General features: G+C 40.5%; 1 protein-coding gene across 1 annotated transcript in view; it reads left to right on the plus strand.

The window, feature by feature from the left end:
• Positions 1–16,917, plus strand: part of LOC137622244 (sodium-dependent noradrenaline transporter-like) — a 59,533-nt gene that overhangs the window by 4,482 nt on the left and 38,134 nt on the right. Inside the window, exons 3-10 of the mRNA XM_068352749.1 lie at positions 198–310; positions 681–760; positions 8,110–8,217; positions 9,797–9,861; positions 12,842–12,960; positions 14,618–14,721; positions 15,821–15,949; positions 16,733–16,902. Of these exons, the coding sequence (XP_068208850.1) occupies positions 198–310; positions 681–760; positions 8,110–8,217; positions 9,797–9,861; positions 12,842–12,960; positions 14,618–14,721; positions 15,821–15,949; positions 16,733–16,902 (888 nt within the window). The remainder of the gene's footprint in view (positions 1–197; positions 311–680; positions 761–8,109; positions 8,218–9,796; positions 9,862–12,841; positions 12,961–14,617; positions 14,722–15,820; positions 15,950–16,732; positions 16,903–16,917) is intronic.

Raw genomic sequence — 16,917 nt, forward strand, 5'->3', positions numbered from 1 at the left:
AAGTTATTTGCATCCCCAAAGCCATTTTGTAAATGTGTATAATGTGTCTACCCCTGCTTAATTTGCTAGTTCTGTCATTAATCAAATCTCATTCATCATTTAACACTTCAATGTTTTCTGTTTTTCAGATAATCTAGTAATCAATTTATGTCCGTGTTTCTTTTGTGCACTGATAATAATTCCCCTTTTTCACGCAGGTGTTGGTTGGTCGTGCGTCGTAGTGTGTTTTTATTGGATTGTGGTTGTTATAGGATATCTAGCACCACTGGTTCATTATATACTCATTGGAATTGAGCCTGAAATCCTTAAGGTTGGTTTGAAATTATTTTGCATAACTTTTACAAAGATGTAGAATTGCAGAAACTTCAAATTATCTTTTTTGTAAAATAATTTTTTGTTTTAGATTATATTATATAAATTTTACAATGATATAGAAGTATGAAATTTTGCTGAAACTTCAGGTTATTTTGTTTGCAAAATATTTTTGTTGTTTGAAATTATACAGAATTGTATAAAAAATTTTAGAAACTTTGAAAGAGTTTTGTTTGTGAAATATTTTTAAAGACTTTCTATGCACTAAGACGTAGGAGGCATTGATGGGCCGTAATAATGATATATAAGTGTATTTAAGCTTAAAGTTTATTTCTTTTTATGTGGCTTACTTGTGTGTTTATATACAGGACGTGATCTCTGATCAGTGTAGCGAAAGCATAAAGAGCAACTTGACAAACAATGGAGATTGGGCTGTCGACTATTTCAGGTAAGGAGGGATGATTGTAAGAAATGAGAAGTACAGTGACAAAACTTGAAATTTTTTCATTTGTTGGGGGAAAAGTTTGTCAGTTTCCTAAGGGAATAATTTATCAATTTTCCAAGGAAAAGATTTCTTGGTTTCCTATGGATAGAATTTGACAGTTTCTTAAGGGAACCAATTGTTAGTTTCTGAGAAAGATTTTTAAATTTCTAAAGCAAAGTGGCTACTGTTCATATATTGATTCTTATGGATTATCATTTACAGAGGTGTCCAACTGTATTTGTTTGTGACAGTCATAAGAAGTTAATACCCTTCATTTTTATTTATACCATACCCATATACAAAGTAAACTATCAGATGTTACTCAAAGGTTAGATATGGCCTATTGTCAAAATAGCATTTTAACAAAATTCTCTTTGGTATTAAGGGGACATTTTGAGAAGCAGCACTTACAGTAAGAATTTGTGTGAGTTAGCTTTTATGTACAAATTCTACTGTAATAACCTTTTCATAATTGAATTGGTGTCAGTCAGTGGTGTATTAGAGAGGAGATATGGCGTAAATATTGTGTTGATTATCGTTACAAAGAAATGCCAGGCATGTGGTACTCCCTTGATTCCATATTACCAGTGCTGCATTTATTTTTCAATATTAATCTTACCCGATGATCATGTAGCTGTCAACTCCGTTGCCCGACAGAAATCTAAGGTCGGGATACGCCAGCGATCGCTATACAGGTTGGGGTGTACACAACAGCGCCATCTGTGAGTAGGTACTCAAGTACTTCTTGTCAACAAGAACTCAATTTTTCCTCTGTCGTGCCGCCGGCAAGACCTAATTGGATACGCTGTTGATTCTGGAGTTGTTGTTCACGAATTGGTGATGTATTCACTCTAGAGTTTAGCCTTCGCTATTCAGGAAGCTTTATCATTAGCTTAGCAAGCTTTTGGAATTAATTTGGATTAATTGTTAACGAACTTTGCTAGATTTTGGAATTCCCCCTTGACTACTTCTACAATTCAAGATGTCTGACCAGTCTCAAGTCCCTAAGTACAGGCAGTGTAGCGTTAGGGCTTGTGCTAGGCGTCTTCCGAAGGCCTCTATAGATCCTCACACCGTTTGTTCCAATTGTAGGGGTAAATCCTGTCAATTGGAAGATCGATGTGGGGAATGCGCTGGGCTTTCGGAATTCGATTTTAACGAATTCCTTAAAAATGCACGTAGGTTAGAGAAGGAGAGAATCAGGAGGAGTTCTTCTCGCTCTGTGGATTTTTCCTCTCCCCATGCCCCTCAACCTTTTCCTTCCCCTGTAGTGGTGACTCCCGAACCTGCTACTAGTGCTCAGCCATCCATGTCGGATATGATGCGTGCCATTCAGGCTCTCGGTGACAGAGTGGAGTCATTGGCTAATGACCGTAATCAGCTTTTGGCAGATGTCAAAGAGCTGAAAGCGAAAAGTGCAGTGGGAAGTGTTATCAGTGCTAGTGATGTGAAAAGTGTCAGTGTCAGTGTTGCGCATGAGGGTACATCTGTGCGTGCCAGTCGTCCTCCCAGTCCGGGACCTCTTGCAAGCTCCCAAGCCCAGGGGAGAAGCAATGTCGAAGGACCAAAGGGTTCGGCAGGCCTTGATCAGCGCACGGATGTATCCTCAGTGGTTGCGGACGTATCTGTCAAAGATCGTCCCATCCACAAACAGACGAATGAGCCCTTACATTCCTCGTCTGTGGAAGAAGTTTCCAGGAGGAAACGATGGACCAAGGTTTCACGACCGCTCAAACGTAAGGTCCCTTCCGAGCGAGTCCAACGGCCCAGGTGTAGCCACTGGGTCAGTTCGGACTCGCCGCAGTCTTCCGATGACTGCACACCTCCCAAGAGAGGTAGAGTGGTTCCACAACAGGCTACTGCTCCGTCTGTTGCTGCTCCAACCACGGTAGACCCTAAGTGGTCCATGCTGCAGACTATGCAGTCTCAGCTTGCTGCATTCATGCAGGAGTATCATGCTGAGAAGGTTGACACTGCACCTGTTAACCTACAACCCGCCGAGGTTGTGCGCTCAGCAGATACTGCGGCTGCCTGCTCCCACACTCCACCTGTGAGAGCTCCACCACCGATGCGCAGTCCACTCTGCCAGACGCATGTTCTTGTCGCACCATCCGTTGACATGCGTGAGCTACCGCATCAGCAGTGGGAAGGTGCTGTAGAGCTGCCGGGTTCTGACTCTATGCGGCATGCTCCGCAACCCATGCGGCATGCTCCGCATACCATACAGCATGCTCCGCATACCATACAGCATGCTCCGCATACCATACAGCATGCTCCGCAACCCACCGCAACCCCTCCCACGCACCAGCACTCTGCTTTTGTTGTTGCCAGCTCGCAGACTGACCAGCAGCGGCATGATGTTGGATCCGCAGCAGCTACGCATGCACCCGTACTGCCGGATTCAGCCGTTCAGCTTTCTGCTCTGCCTTTGCCACTTCCTACTCAGCTTTCGGATGATGGAGTATCAGATGACGAAGCTGCACATTTGGATGAACCGCACTCCGACTTTGAAGGGCCCAAGTCTACGCCTCCCTCCTTAGACTTTCGTAAAGTCCTTGCCTTGTTCAGGGACTTGTATCCAGAGCAGTTTGTGTCTGCAACCCCTCGCTCTCCTCCCTCCGAGTTTGCTCTGGGCATGCAGTCTGCTGCTCCTGCCTTCACCAAGCTTGTTCTCGCACGATCTTCTAAGAGAGCTTTGAGGGTTATGGGAGAGTGGTTGCATTCCAAGAAGCAACTGGGAAAGACTGCTTTCATCTTTCCGCCTACCAAGCTTGCTTCCAAGTCGAGCGTCTGGTATGCCACGGGAGAGGAACCCGGCTTGGGAGTTCCTGCCTCTGCCCAGGGCGACTTCTCAAGTCTGGTTGACTCTCCCCGCAGGTTGGCTATGAGACGATCGAAGATCTGCTGGTCCTTTTCTGACATGGATCATCTGTTGAAGGGAGTCTTTCGTGACTTCGAGATCTTCAACTTCCTCGATTGGTGTTTGGGAGCCTTAAGCAGGAAGACTTCCCCTTCGGATAAGGACTCTGCCATGCTGATCATGTCTAGCATGGACAAAGCCATTCGGGATGGGTCTGGTGAACTTGCGGCTTCGTACGTGTCGGGAGTGCTTAAGAAGAGAGAACATCTTTGCTCCTTCTTATCGGCTGGTATCACTCCTTGCCAGAAGTCAGAGTTGTTGTTTGCTCCTCTCTCCAAGTGTCTGTTTCCGGAGGAGCTGATCAAGGGGATGGCTGCCTCGCTTATCCAGAAGGATACCCATGATCTTATGGCATCTTCCGCACGTAAGGCTAAAACCTTACCTTCCGTGCCTAGACCCTTCCGCCCTGCAGCAGTAGACACTCCTGCAACTAGGTTCATCCCGCCCTTTCGTGGCAGAACCTCCAGCAGAGGAGGTACCCGTGCCGACAGTCACCGTGGCAAGTCCAAGAAGGGTTCCAAGTCCGCAAAAGGCAAGTTCTGACTGCCTTCCTCTCCAGACAGCAGTGGGAGCCAGACTCAAGACCTTCTGGCAAGCTTGGGAGAGCAGAGGTGCAGACGCTCAGTCTGTGAAGTGGCTAAGAGAGGGATACAGAATTCCGTTCTGCTGCAGTCCCCCTCTGGCTACATCTCCCATCAACCTCTCTCCCAACTACAAGGAGAAGGACAAGAGGCTAGCGTTGCAACAAGAGGTGTCGCTCTTGCTACAAAAGGAAGCGGTAGTCATAGTCCGGGATCATCAATCCCCGGGCTTCTACAACCGTCTCTTCCTGGTAGAGAAGAAGACAGGAGGTTGGAGACCGGTGCTGGACGTCAGTGCTCTCAATGCTTTTGTCACCAAGCAGACGTTCACGATGGAGACGACGAAGTCGGTCCTAGCAGCGGTCAGGCAGGAGGACTGGATGGTCTCGTTAGACCTGAAAGACGCGTACTTTCACGTCCCCATCCATCCAGACTCCCAACCTTTCCTAAGGTTCGTCTTTGGAAAGGTTGTGTACCAGTTCCAAGCCCTGTGCTTTGGCCTAAGCACGGCACCTCTTGTGTTTACCAGACTGATGAGGAATATTGCGAAATTCCTTCACTTGGCAGACATCAGAGCCTCCCTCTATTTGGACGACTGGCTTTTAAGAGCTCCAACAAGTCGTCGCTGTCTGGAGAATCTCAGATGGACTATGGATCTGACCAAGGAATTGGGCCTCCTGGTCAATATAGAGAAGTCCCAGCTCGTCCCATCCCAGACCATTGTCTATCTAGGTATGGAGATTCAGAGTCGAGCTTTTCGGGCTTTTCCGTCGGCCCCAAGGATCAATCAAGCCCTCCAATGCATCCAGAGCATGCTGAGAAGGAACCGATGTTCAGTCAGGCAGTGGATGAGTCTAACAGGGACACTTTCATCGCTGGCCCAGTTCATCGAGTTAGGGAGACTCCACCTCCGCCCCCTTCAGTATCATCTAGCTGCTCACTGGAGAAAGGACATGACGCTAGAGGCGGTCTCAGTGCCTGTTTCCGAAGAGATGAGGTCTACTCTAACGTGGTGGAAGAATAGCATTCTTCTCAAGGAAGGTCTACCATTGGCTGTTCAGACCCCCGACCACCGTCTCTTCTCGGACGCATCGGACACGGGCTGGGGTGCGACACTGGACGGACAGGAATGCTCGGGCACATGGAATCAGGAGCAAAGGACACTTCACATCAATTGCAAGGAGTTGTTGGCAGTTCATCTGGCCTTGATAAACTTCAAGTCCCTCCAGCTAAACAAGGTGGTGGAGGTGAACTCCGACAACACCACAGCCTTGGCTTACATCTCCAAGCAAGGAGGGACTCATTCGAGGAAGTTGTTCGAGATCGCAAGGGACCTCCTCATTTGGTCAAAAGATCGAAAGCTTTCGCTGGTAACGAGGTTCATTCAGGGCGGTATGAATGTCATGGCAGATCGCCTCAGCCGGAAGGGTCAGGTCATCCCCACAGAGTGGACCCTTCACAAGAATGTTTGCAGCAGACTATGGGCCCTGTGGGGGCAGCCCACCATAGATCTATTCGCTACCTCGATGACCAAGAGGCTCCCGATGTATTGTTCTCCGATTCCAGACCCTGCAGCAGTTCACGTGGATGCCTTTCTGCTGGATTGGTCCCATCTCGACCTGTATGCGTTCCCGCCGTTCAAGATTGTCAACAGGGTACTTCAGAAGTTCGCATCTCACGAAGGGACACGGTTGACGTTGGTTGCTCCCCTCTGGCCCGCGAGAGAATGGTTCACCGAGGTACTGCAATGGCTAGTGGACGTTCCCAGGACTCTTCCTCTAAGAGTGGACCTTCTGCGTCAACCTCACGTAAAGAAGGTACACCCAAACCTCCACGCTCTTCGTCTGACTGCCTTCAGACTATCGAAAGACTCTCAAGAGCTAGAGGCTTTTCGAAGGAGGCAGCCAGAGCGATTGCCAGAGCAAGGAGGACATCCACTCTCTGAGTCTATCAGTCTAAATGGGAAGTCTTCCGAAGCTGGTGCAAGGCCAATGCAGTTTCCTCAACCAGTACCACTGTAACCCAGATTGCTGACTTCCTGTTACATCTAAGGAATGTAAGATCCCTATCAGCTCCTACGATCAAGGGTTACAGGAGTATGTGGGCAGCGGTCTTCCGCCACAGAGGCTTGGATCTTTCCACCAACAAAGATCTACAGGACCTCCTTAGGTCTTTTGAGACCTCAAAGGAACGTCGGTTATCCACACCAGGCTGGAACCTAGACGTGGTTTTAAGGTTCCTAATGTCATCAAGATTTGAACCGCTCCAATCAGCCTCTTTTAAGGACCTCACATTAAAAACTCTTTTCCTCGTTTGCTTAGCAACAGCTAAAAGAGTCAGTGAGATCCACGCCTTCAGCAGGAACATAGGTTTTACATCTGAAACGGCTACATGTTCCTTGCAGCTCGGTTTTTTGGCTAAAAACGAGCTTCCTTCCCGTCCTTGGCCTAAGTCGTTCGAGATCCCAAGCCTGTCCAACTTGGTGGGGAACGAACTAGAGAGAGTACTTTGCCCAGTAAGAGCTCTTAAGTACGATTTAAGACGGTCAAAGCCATTACGAGGACAATCAGAAGCTTTATGGTGTTCTATCAAGAAGCCTTCTCTACCGATGTCTAAGAACGCAGTTTCTTACTACATCAGGCTTCTGATTAGAGAGGCACATTCTCATCTGAAGGAAGACCTTGCTTTGCTGAAGGTAAGGACACATGAAGTTAGAGCTGTCGCTACTTCAGTGGCCTTCAAACAGAACCGTTCTCTGCAGAGTGTTATGGATGCAACCTATTGGAGAAGCAAGTCAGTGTTCGCATCATTCTATCTCAAAGATGTCCAGTCTCTTTACGAGAACTGCTACACCCTGGGACCATTCGTAGCAGCGAGTGCAGTAGTAGGTGAGGGCTCAGCCACTACATTCCCATAATCCCATAACCTTTTTAATCTTTCTCTTGAATACTTTTTATTGTTGTTTTTTGGGTTGTACGGAAGGCTAAGAAGCCTTCCGCATCCTGGTTGATTTGGCGGGTGGTCAAATTCTTTCTTGAGAAGCGCCTAGGTTAGAGGTTGTGATGAGGTCCTTTAGTATGGGTTGCAGCCCTTTATACTTCAGCACCTAGGAGTCGTTCAGCATCCTAAGAGGACCGCTAGGCTCAGTAAGGAAGACGTACTTAAAAAAGGCAGAGTAATAGTTCAAGTCGACTTCCTTACCAGGTACTTATTTATTTTATGTTTGTTATTTTGAATAACTGCTAAAATGAAATACGGGATACTTAGCTTCTTTGTTAACATGTATGCTGGTCTCCACCCACCACCCTGGGTGTGAATCAGCTACATGATCATCGGGTAAGATTAATATTGAAAAATGTTATTTTCATTAGTAAAATAAATTTTTGAATATACTTACCCGATGATCATGAATTTAAGAACCCTCCCTTCCTCCCCATAGAGAACCAGTGGACCGAGGAGAAAATTGAGTTCTTGTTGACAAGAAGTACTTGAGTACCTACTCACAGATGGCGCTGTTGTGTACACCCCCACCTGTATAGCGATCGCTGGCGTATCCCGACCTTAGATTTCTGTCGGGCAACGGAGTTGACAGCTACATGATCATCGGGTAAGTATATTCAAAAATTTATTTTACTAATGAAAATAACATATTTTACATCATTGAAAAATACATTGCCCCCTTTCTTCTGGTTTTGGATATCTTTAATGCTGCTCATATTCCTCAACTATTGTTCATAAAAATGTAATCATTGCGCATATATTCATTCCTATCATGGTGGAAGATTCACTATATATTTATATCCATCTTTCAGAGTTTGTGTATATAATTTGCCACAGACATGGGATGTAGACCTTGACATGATGTTCACCTGGCCTCTACCGGCAGGTGTAGCTGCTGTTGTGATTGTAATAACATTTATGTAAGTATTAATTAGTCATTACTGTATTATAGACAAATACATACACAAACAAAGCCGCTACAGCACCTTCTAAAAACATAACAGACACCTCAAACTGTCAACCTAACCACATCAAGACTCTCGCTGCTGGAGGAAGGAAGTTGGTGACTGGTACAACACTGGGACATACGCTACCTTGGGTCTAAAGCGATGCTAGGCAGGGCAGCCGATCGGGACTACGGCGTATCCCAAAGCCAAAGCAAGTCCTTCAAAAGAAGGCAGAAGGCAACCATGCTTATCCCATGCAAAAATGGGAAAAAAACATGATAATAAAAAAAGATATGTGGTATCTGACCTTTTTGGTTTGATTCTAAGTTGCGGTTTTATTTTTATACATCTCTCACAACCACAATTCACAGAATCAGTGTCCTGCATTTAAAATACTGTACTGAAATTACTGTTTAAATCCTTTGGTACAGTAAATATATTTATTTATTTATTTTTTTATTGTTTATTTTAATAAAACATTGCTGTACAGTTTTTTTTTTTTAGATAAATGCAGGTTGCAGTAAAATATGAGTGCCATTGAAGATCTTTTTCCTTTCAAAAGAATTTTTTATATCAATTTCAGGTTATTATGAAAGGAACTTGCATATATTTAAGATAACTATAAAAAACTTGCACCTAAGGCCTGCTAATACAGTGACTCTGATTGGATTTTATAGAATAGAGAAAGTGGCATAAGTCAAGTTGAAACCATATAAGTGACACTGTCATAGCAATCATATTTCTTGTAAAGGCTTTGTACCATAATGCCATGAAATGCTATCAAAGTTATCTAGCTATGGTACTTTACAAATAGCATGGACATATACATGGTACTGTAACTAATTGCTGCCCAAAAATGTCTTTCATTACCAATCTGGGATGGATAAATTTCATGATATAAACTGCATCGTTGAAGTCAACGTCTAGCAAGAGGGAAGCAATGACGCTTGTGGGTGGAAGCACTCATGTTTTGCCAGCAATCGTCAATCTCCTACTTGAAATTAATTATCCGATGTAACGGCTCCTCACTTATCCTTTCCCCAATTTGACTAGACAGGGTAAAGTCTATTGGGGGTGCAGATACCTATGGTTATCTAAGGATACGTCCCTGATTATACACGATATCTTCGGATAGTCGTTCCGGGGGTTAGAATCCTGTGATACCTGACGGTAATTCTCTTGTAATATCACTCAGAAATATTATACAGTAGGAAGCTGCCGAAGGGAACTTCCATCAGGACAACATGGCTATCTCACCCAAAAATAGATTTTTCCTACGTCAAAAACCGTTTATTTGCTTGCTCATCACTTTTTTTATTTTTGCTTGCGAAGTCCATTTCAACAATAAGCGTATCTTTCCCATTACTGTACATTATTGTTTATACTGTATTATCTTTCCAGTCAGGTTTGTTTGAAATTCTCAAGTATTCTGGTAATCTATTCTTAGTATAAGAGAAAACACATATTGATATAGTATTTCATAATCATTTTGTTTACATCTTTTCGCCTTTTTATAAAATAAAGTGCTAAAATATGTCATTGAATATTCCAGCTCTATATGCGGCACTCGCATCCTAGCGAGCATAACCGGGGTTATGACCATAGTCGCCGTGTTAGGTAAGTACGCATTGGTCCTCAAACTTCTGTGAATAGGTTATAGTAAGGCTCGTGTGACTTATGGTAAAAAGTAGTTTTCTTTTGCTTATCAATGAAAGAAGTTTTCGAATAAAAAGTTTCGTGGTCTTATATTAAATGTAACATTATTATTATTATTATTAGTATTAGTATTATTATTATGATTATTATTATTATTATTATGATAATAATTATCACTAACCAAGCTATAACCCTCATTGGAAAAGTAGAATACTACAAGCCCCAAGGCTCCAATAGGAAAAGTAGCCCAGTGAGGAAGGGAAATATGGGAATACAAAACTAACTACTGGTACATATAACTTTTAAATGAAAAAATTGTAAAATATTTTAAGGTCAGTAACAACAATAAAATACATCAGTCATATATAAACTATAAAACAAATCTTTCATCAACCTGTTTAAAATAAAAATACTGTATTTACAAAAAGTTTGAACTTCAAAAGTTCCACTCATTCAACTGCCTGATTAAGATCATTCCACAATCTGGTCACAGCTGGAATGAAACTTCTAGAATACCGTGTAGTATCGAGTCTTATGATGGAGAAGGAATGACTGTTAGAATTAATCGCATACTTAGTGCTACATACAGAATGGTACAGCCTGGGAAGATCTGAGTTCACTCGATTATCTGAATTATGAAGAGTCTTATGTAACATGCATAAATAACTAACAGAAGGTAGATGCTTAAGATTAACCCTTTTACCCCCAGGCTCTTTGGAAATTTCCAACCCTTAACCCCCAGGGGGTTATTTTTTCCCAGCACATTTTGCAGTATATTTTTTTTTTAAATTGCTCTAACAGCCTTAATTTTTGTCATAGAGAGGTCAGGTTGGTCTCATTCTCTTGGAAAATGCCTGAATTTTTTCAAAAAATTATCAAAAATATGAAAAAAAATATTTTATAGCATTTTTTTGCAAGGACGTACCGGTACGTCCATGGGGGTAAAGGGATGGGTTTTGTGAAACGTACCAGTACGTCCTTTGGGGGTAAAAGGGTTAAGATGGATGTCAGCAGCTGAAGACTTGACAGGCAAATAATACTTGAGACATGGCAGAATGAATTAATTAAAACATTTTTTAAAGATAAACTGTACACTGATCACTAAGAATCTTGAAAGACTTTCGGTAAACCATTTTTTTGTGCAATTGAAGATGAAACAGACCAAATGTGTTTCTTAGAAGTAAATTTGCAATCAAGAATCACACCTAGATTTTTAGATTAGTTATAAATAGGCAAAGGGATCATCAACGCAAAGATGTGGATTTAGAGGACCCACTGTCCTCCACCTACGTACAATCATACTTGCGAGTTTTATTAGGTTACTTTTAAATGAAACTAATGCTATTTACAAACAGTTGTTTATAGTTTATGATACAAATGCCTTTTTAATTGATGTATGAATGTCAGACTGTCTAATTTTTTTATGATTGTATCCTTAGCAATGAAAGGTATTGTGATTATTTTAGCCCCCTAATTCTTGACCCTGTCACTACAGTCTTCTTGCAGCAGTTGCCATTTGTGTTTAGTTATTATATTTTACAGTACCCCTGTAAGCTCAATGAATCTACTTATTTTCCATTCATTAGACAGTGAAGTCTGTGCATTGTTTTTTATTTTAATTTTTATATAAAGCAGCCGGTCTTAATAATTATTTGAATATGTTTTATCTAGAAAAAGAGAGGCAGTTTTTTCTACATTTGTTCTACATTTGTTCCCATTCAAGCAGAATAAACTTGTGGAGTTGGAAGTATTTTACTGTAGATCATATTCCTTATCCATACCTAATATTGGAAATATTATATAACCACTGCTCTGGCATGTCGGGAAGCCAAAGATGACACCTGACCCACAATTTATTGACTGTAAAGTCACTAAATCTCACTCAGCCTGCATCTGAACCTTCTTGCCCTGATACACCTCCATGGAGCTAGAGGGAAGCACACCTTACCATGTTTGGTCATATGCAGCTATCAGTACAGGACTTCACCAAGCAAAGTGATTCCCATAGCAGCTAGACTCATTTACTTGCACCTACTTTTTCATATTGTTATTCAATTGAGGATACTTGACTATAGCCCATTTCTTTTAGCGAGTCATATTTGCACCGACTCGCAGCGGTTCCCATTTTAGCTGGGAAAAGTTTCCTGATCGCTGATTGGTTGGACGAGATAATTCTAACCAATCAGCGACCAGGAAACTTTTCCGAGCTAAAAGGGCACCGTTGCGAGTCGGTGCAAATATGACTCGCTAAAAGAAATGGACTATAGTATTGTACTAAACTTCTTAGTTTCGTGGTGTAAGACTGCCACAAAGCGACTTAATTACAAGAGTATTAGGTATCCATTGCTTTTGGGCATTCTTAAGTTACTGTACTGTATTAGCAAATAATTTTATTCTGAGATTTTCCTGGAACTACTGTACTGTATTGGCAAAATATGTTCAACCATAGAGATATTCTGCTTTACCTTCTGTACTTTATTGGTAAAATGTGTTCAACTATAGAGATGTTCTGCTTTACCTTCTGTACTTTATTGACAAAATATGTTCAACTATAGAAAGATCCTGCTTGACATACCATCATCATCTCCTCCTAGGCCTATTGATGCAAAGGGCCTTGGTTAGATTTCGCATGTTATCCCTTTTATGTCATAAAAAATCTTGTACAGTTCTTATTTTGCCAATATTGTACAGTATGGTATGTCAGAGGAATGACATACCATACTGTACAGTATTGGCAAAATATGCACAAGGTTTTTCTCTACATAAAAGGGATCACATGAATTATTTTTTGAGTGAATTACTATAGTCATTTTACGTACCAGTACCGCAATTCTTTATCTTTTTCATCGTACAGTATTGAAGCCAGTGAAAGCAATGATTCTAAGTAGAGTAAAATCGGTGTTCCTTCGTGTCATTTTAATCTATATCTTTCATTTGACAGGTTCCAGTCTCCAGTTAGCCATGGGACTGACTGAAATATTCAGAAGAGACATTGACGCATTGTGGAAGCTTGCGCAGCCTTTTATCATTCCTCAAGTCGATATTCTGTTGCAGCCATGGGTGAGATTTTCCTTCTTTATCTTTCCTTTGAAGTATCCTATAGAATCTGTTAAAGAATTCAAATTTTAAATCCTCTTGATTTGAGAATGTAGGATACAATGACTATATCCTTATCTTCTCATTTAATGGCTCAGGAAGAGTGTCGGTTATCTTCAGCATCTTGCAACGAAGAGGAATTAACTGTTGTTGTTGTGATCTTCTTCTTGCAATGAAACATTGCAATGAGATACAATTTATCTTTGTTTAAATTATACAGATAAATAATTACATTTATCAATTATAATCTTTACAATGATATCTATTTAAACGAAAATGACAATCAAAAATATATCAGAAACCGTTTTGAGTCTCTCATATATGTCTGTAAGTATTTACAAATAAATGTGAATGAATTGTGAAGGTGAGCTGTTAAGGTAAATGTCTTCATGAGAAACAGGTCTTCAATGTATACTGTACAAAGTTCTAATGGTAGACTAAAAGTCTGTATACATGAAGTACATAATGTGTATACATGAAGTACATACACACAAACATACAACGTTCTAATAGTAGACAAAGTCTGTATACATAAAGTACGTAATGCATATACATACAGTACATATATATATATATATATATATATATATATATATATATATATATATATATATATATATATATATATATATATATATATATATACATATATATGTGGGGAATGAAAGTGATGGAGAGACAGAAATTAAATGTGTTTGAGATGAAGTGTCTGAGGAGTATGGCTGGTATATCTCGAGTAGATAGGGTTAGGAACGAAGTGGTGAGGGTGAGAACGGGTGTAAGAAATGAGTTAGCGGCTAGAGTGGATATGAATGTGTTGAGGTGGTTTGGCCATGTTGAGAGAATGGAAAATGGCTGTCTGCTAAAGAAGGTGATGAATGCAAGAGTTGATGGGAGAAGTACAAGAGGAAGGCCAAGGTTTGGGTGGATGGATGGTGTGAAGAAAGCTCTGGGTGATAGGAGGATAGATGTGAGAGAGGCAAGAGAGCGTGCTAGAAATAGGAATGAATGGCGAGCGATTGTGACGCAGTTCCGGTAGGCCCTGCTGCTTCCTCCGGTGCCTTAGATGACCGCGGAGGTAGCAGCAGTAGGGGACTCAGCAGTATGAAGCTTCATCTGTGGTGGAAATGTGGGAGGTTGGGCCGTGGCACCCTAGCAGTACCAGCTGAACTCGGCTGAGTCCCTGGTTAGGCTGGAGGAACGTAGAGAGTAGAGGTCCCCTTTTTTGTTTTGTTTCATTTGTTGTTGTTGGCTAACCCCCAAAATTGGGGGAAGTGCCTTTGGTATATGTATGTATATATATATATATATATATATATATATATATATATATATATATATATATATATATATATATATATATATATATACATGTGTGTGTGTGTGTGTGTGTGTGTGTGTGTATGTGTATATGTTGTATTCTATTGTTACTAATGTGTACGAAGTATCCAGATGAATATATTGTATCATAGCTATAAATTTCTCACCAATCTTGTTTGTTTTTTTTCTCTTAAAAACCATTTGGAACTTAATTTGTCATTTCTTAGCTAGAGGTGTAAATGTCCTGTTCGTATCCGGAACATGAGTTATCCTTAATTTTGAATGTTTGTCCGCTCAACAGGTCTGGTGTGCAGCATTGGCTCATGTCTTCTTGTCTCTAGGGCTGGGTATCGGACTCCTCATGAATTTTTCATCCAGAGGAGCATTCAGATTTACGTTAAGAAGGTGGAGTATTGGTTTTATTGGTCCTATTTACCATTATTATTTATATTAATCATATGTGCAAAAATTATCAATCAAATTTTAGCCAATGATTTTCTTTCATATATAATGATATTTTTATGTTGTGCAATTTATCCTTAATGAAATTAGATTGTTAACCCTTTTACCCCCAGGCTCTTTGGAAATTTCCAACCATTAACCCCCAGGGGTTAATTTTTTTCAAGCACATTTTGCAGTATATTTTTTTTAAATTGCTCTAACAGCCTTAATTTTTGTCATAGAGAGGTCAGGTTGGTCTCATTCTCTTGAAGAATGCCTGAAGTTTCTCAAAAAATTATCCAAAATATGCAAGAAAAATTTTAAATAGCAGTTTTTTGCAAGGATATATCGGTACGTCCATGGGGGTAAAGGGATGAGTTTTGTGAAACGTACCAGTACGTCCTTTGGGGGTAAAAGGGTTAAAGAAGGTCCTCAATTTACAAAATTAATAGTTCTCAAGAAGCTGTTTTTAAGTCCAATTTTGTTACATTTTAGCCCATGGTAGGCCTAACCTGAATTCCATGCCTATGATTTCCAGCTACTAAAGTCAGCAAATAGTCGGGTTTCATATGAAATAATCAGAATATTATAAACATTGCTTTGTTTACTGTATTAAATGATATAATACGGTTTTATCACAGTATTTATTATCTTTGTTATTTTCAATTGGATGTGTTTGTATCTCTGAATGTTTTTAAGTTGAGGACCTTCTGTACTATTTAACCCTTTTACCCCCAAAGGACGTACTGGTACGTTTCACAAAAGCCATCCCTTTACCCCCATGGATGTACCGGTACGTCCTTGCAAAAAAAATGCTATAAAATTTTTTTTTTCATATTTTTGATAATTTTTTGAGAAACTTCAGGCATTTTCCAAGAGAATGAGACCAACCTGACCTCTCTATGACAAAAATTAAGGCTGTTAGAGCAATTTAATAAAAAAATATACTGCAAAATGTGCTGGGAAAAAAATAACCCCTGGGGGTTAAGGGTTGGAAATTTCCAAATAGCCTGAGGGTAAAAGGGTTAAAGAATGAAATATATTTCTATATTCTCTTTTCTAGGCATTTGTGGGGTTTGATTGTGTTACTAGCTGTGATAACAGCCTTGGTGTCTGCTGTGATCATACTCCAGCTCACATTGTTGGCGGACGACCGAGGCCTCAGAGTTAATGAGGCTCTTTCTACCGTAATGTGAGTAGAGCGCTAGTTGAAATCACAATGTTTTATTTGTTGACATTTTTCCTTGTTTCTTTTCCTCACTGGGCTATTTTCCCTGTTGGAGCCCCTGGGCTTATAGCATTCTGCTTATCCAACTAGGGTTGTAGCTTAGCAAGTGATAATGATAATAATAATTTTTTTTCACTAATATTTTATCATATTTTAAAGGAACAAGATATATTAAAGAACTCTTGTTGAATATGAACTATTGCATTTTGCATATTTAACCTTCTAGATTTCACCCTCCTTTGGGATATTTTACTTAATTCATCTTAGCATAAAAGCTATTTGAACTAGGAATGACTAGTATACAATTTAATTCAGTATGTGCATTCTTACATATTTTGTGACTTGAGGGCTTTGTTGATAAAATGTGATTAGAGCAATGAATCACTGGCCTCGGAGTTCAATTACGTCTTTCAAGTTTAATACAGATCATGCTTGGCCTTTCTACTGTCTGTTAACATACAAGGTTGTTTTCAATCAAACTTGAAACTTCTAATGTCTGTTAACATACAAGGTTGTTTTCAATAAAACTTGAAACTATCTTTGTCAATCATTTGTTAGCACCATAAGTATTGGATTCACCATAAGTATTGGATGGAGACTAGAGGAAAACTCTACATCTCAACCTCCACTATAGTGGTTACCAGGTTAATTATAGTCATCCATCTATTAACAATCATGTTATTATAATTATTATTATTATTTTCTGACCACATTTTAACTGTCGATTAACATTAATCTTTCTTTCAGATCGGAATTCAATTCAACAGGCAATACCTCTGACCTGGTAATAACAGTGGTTCCAGAAGATGTCGGTGTGACTGTCGGTACAGCCGTAATTACTGCTTCACATTTGATCGCAATTTTTGTACTGCCTTACAAGTGGCTTCAGCAAATAGTATCCACAATTGTATACTTAGGTCAGTTTAAACTCT

The sequence above is a fragment of the Palaemon carinicauda genome, chromosome 29 (genome assembly GCF_036898095.1).
Source record: "Palaemon carinicauda isolate YSFRI2023 chromosome 29, ASM3689809v2, whole genome shotgun sequence".
Classification (NCBI taxonomy): domain Eukaryota; kingdom Metazoa; phylum Arthropoda; class Malacostraca; order Decapoda; family Palaemonidae; genus Palaemon; species Palaemon carinicauda.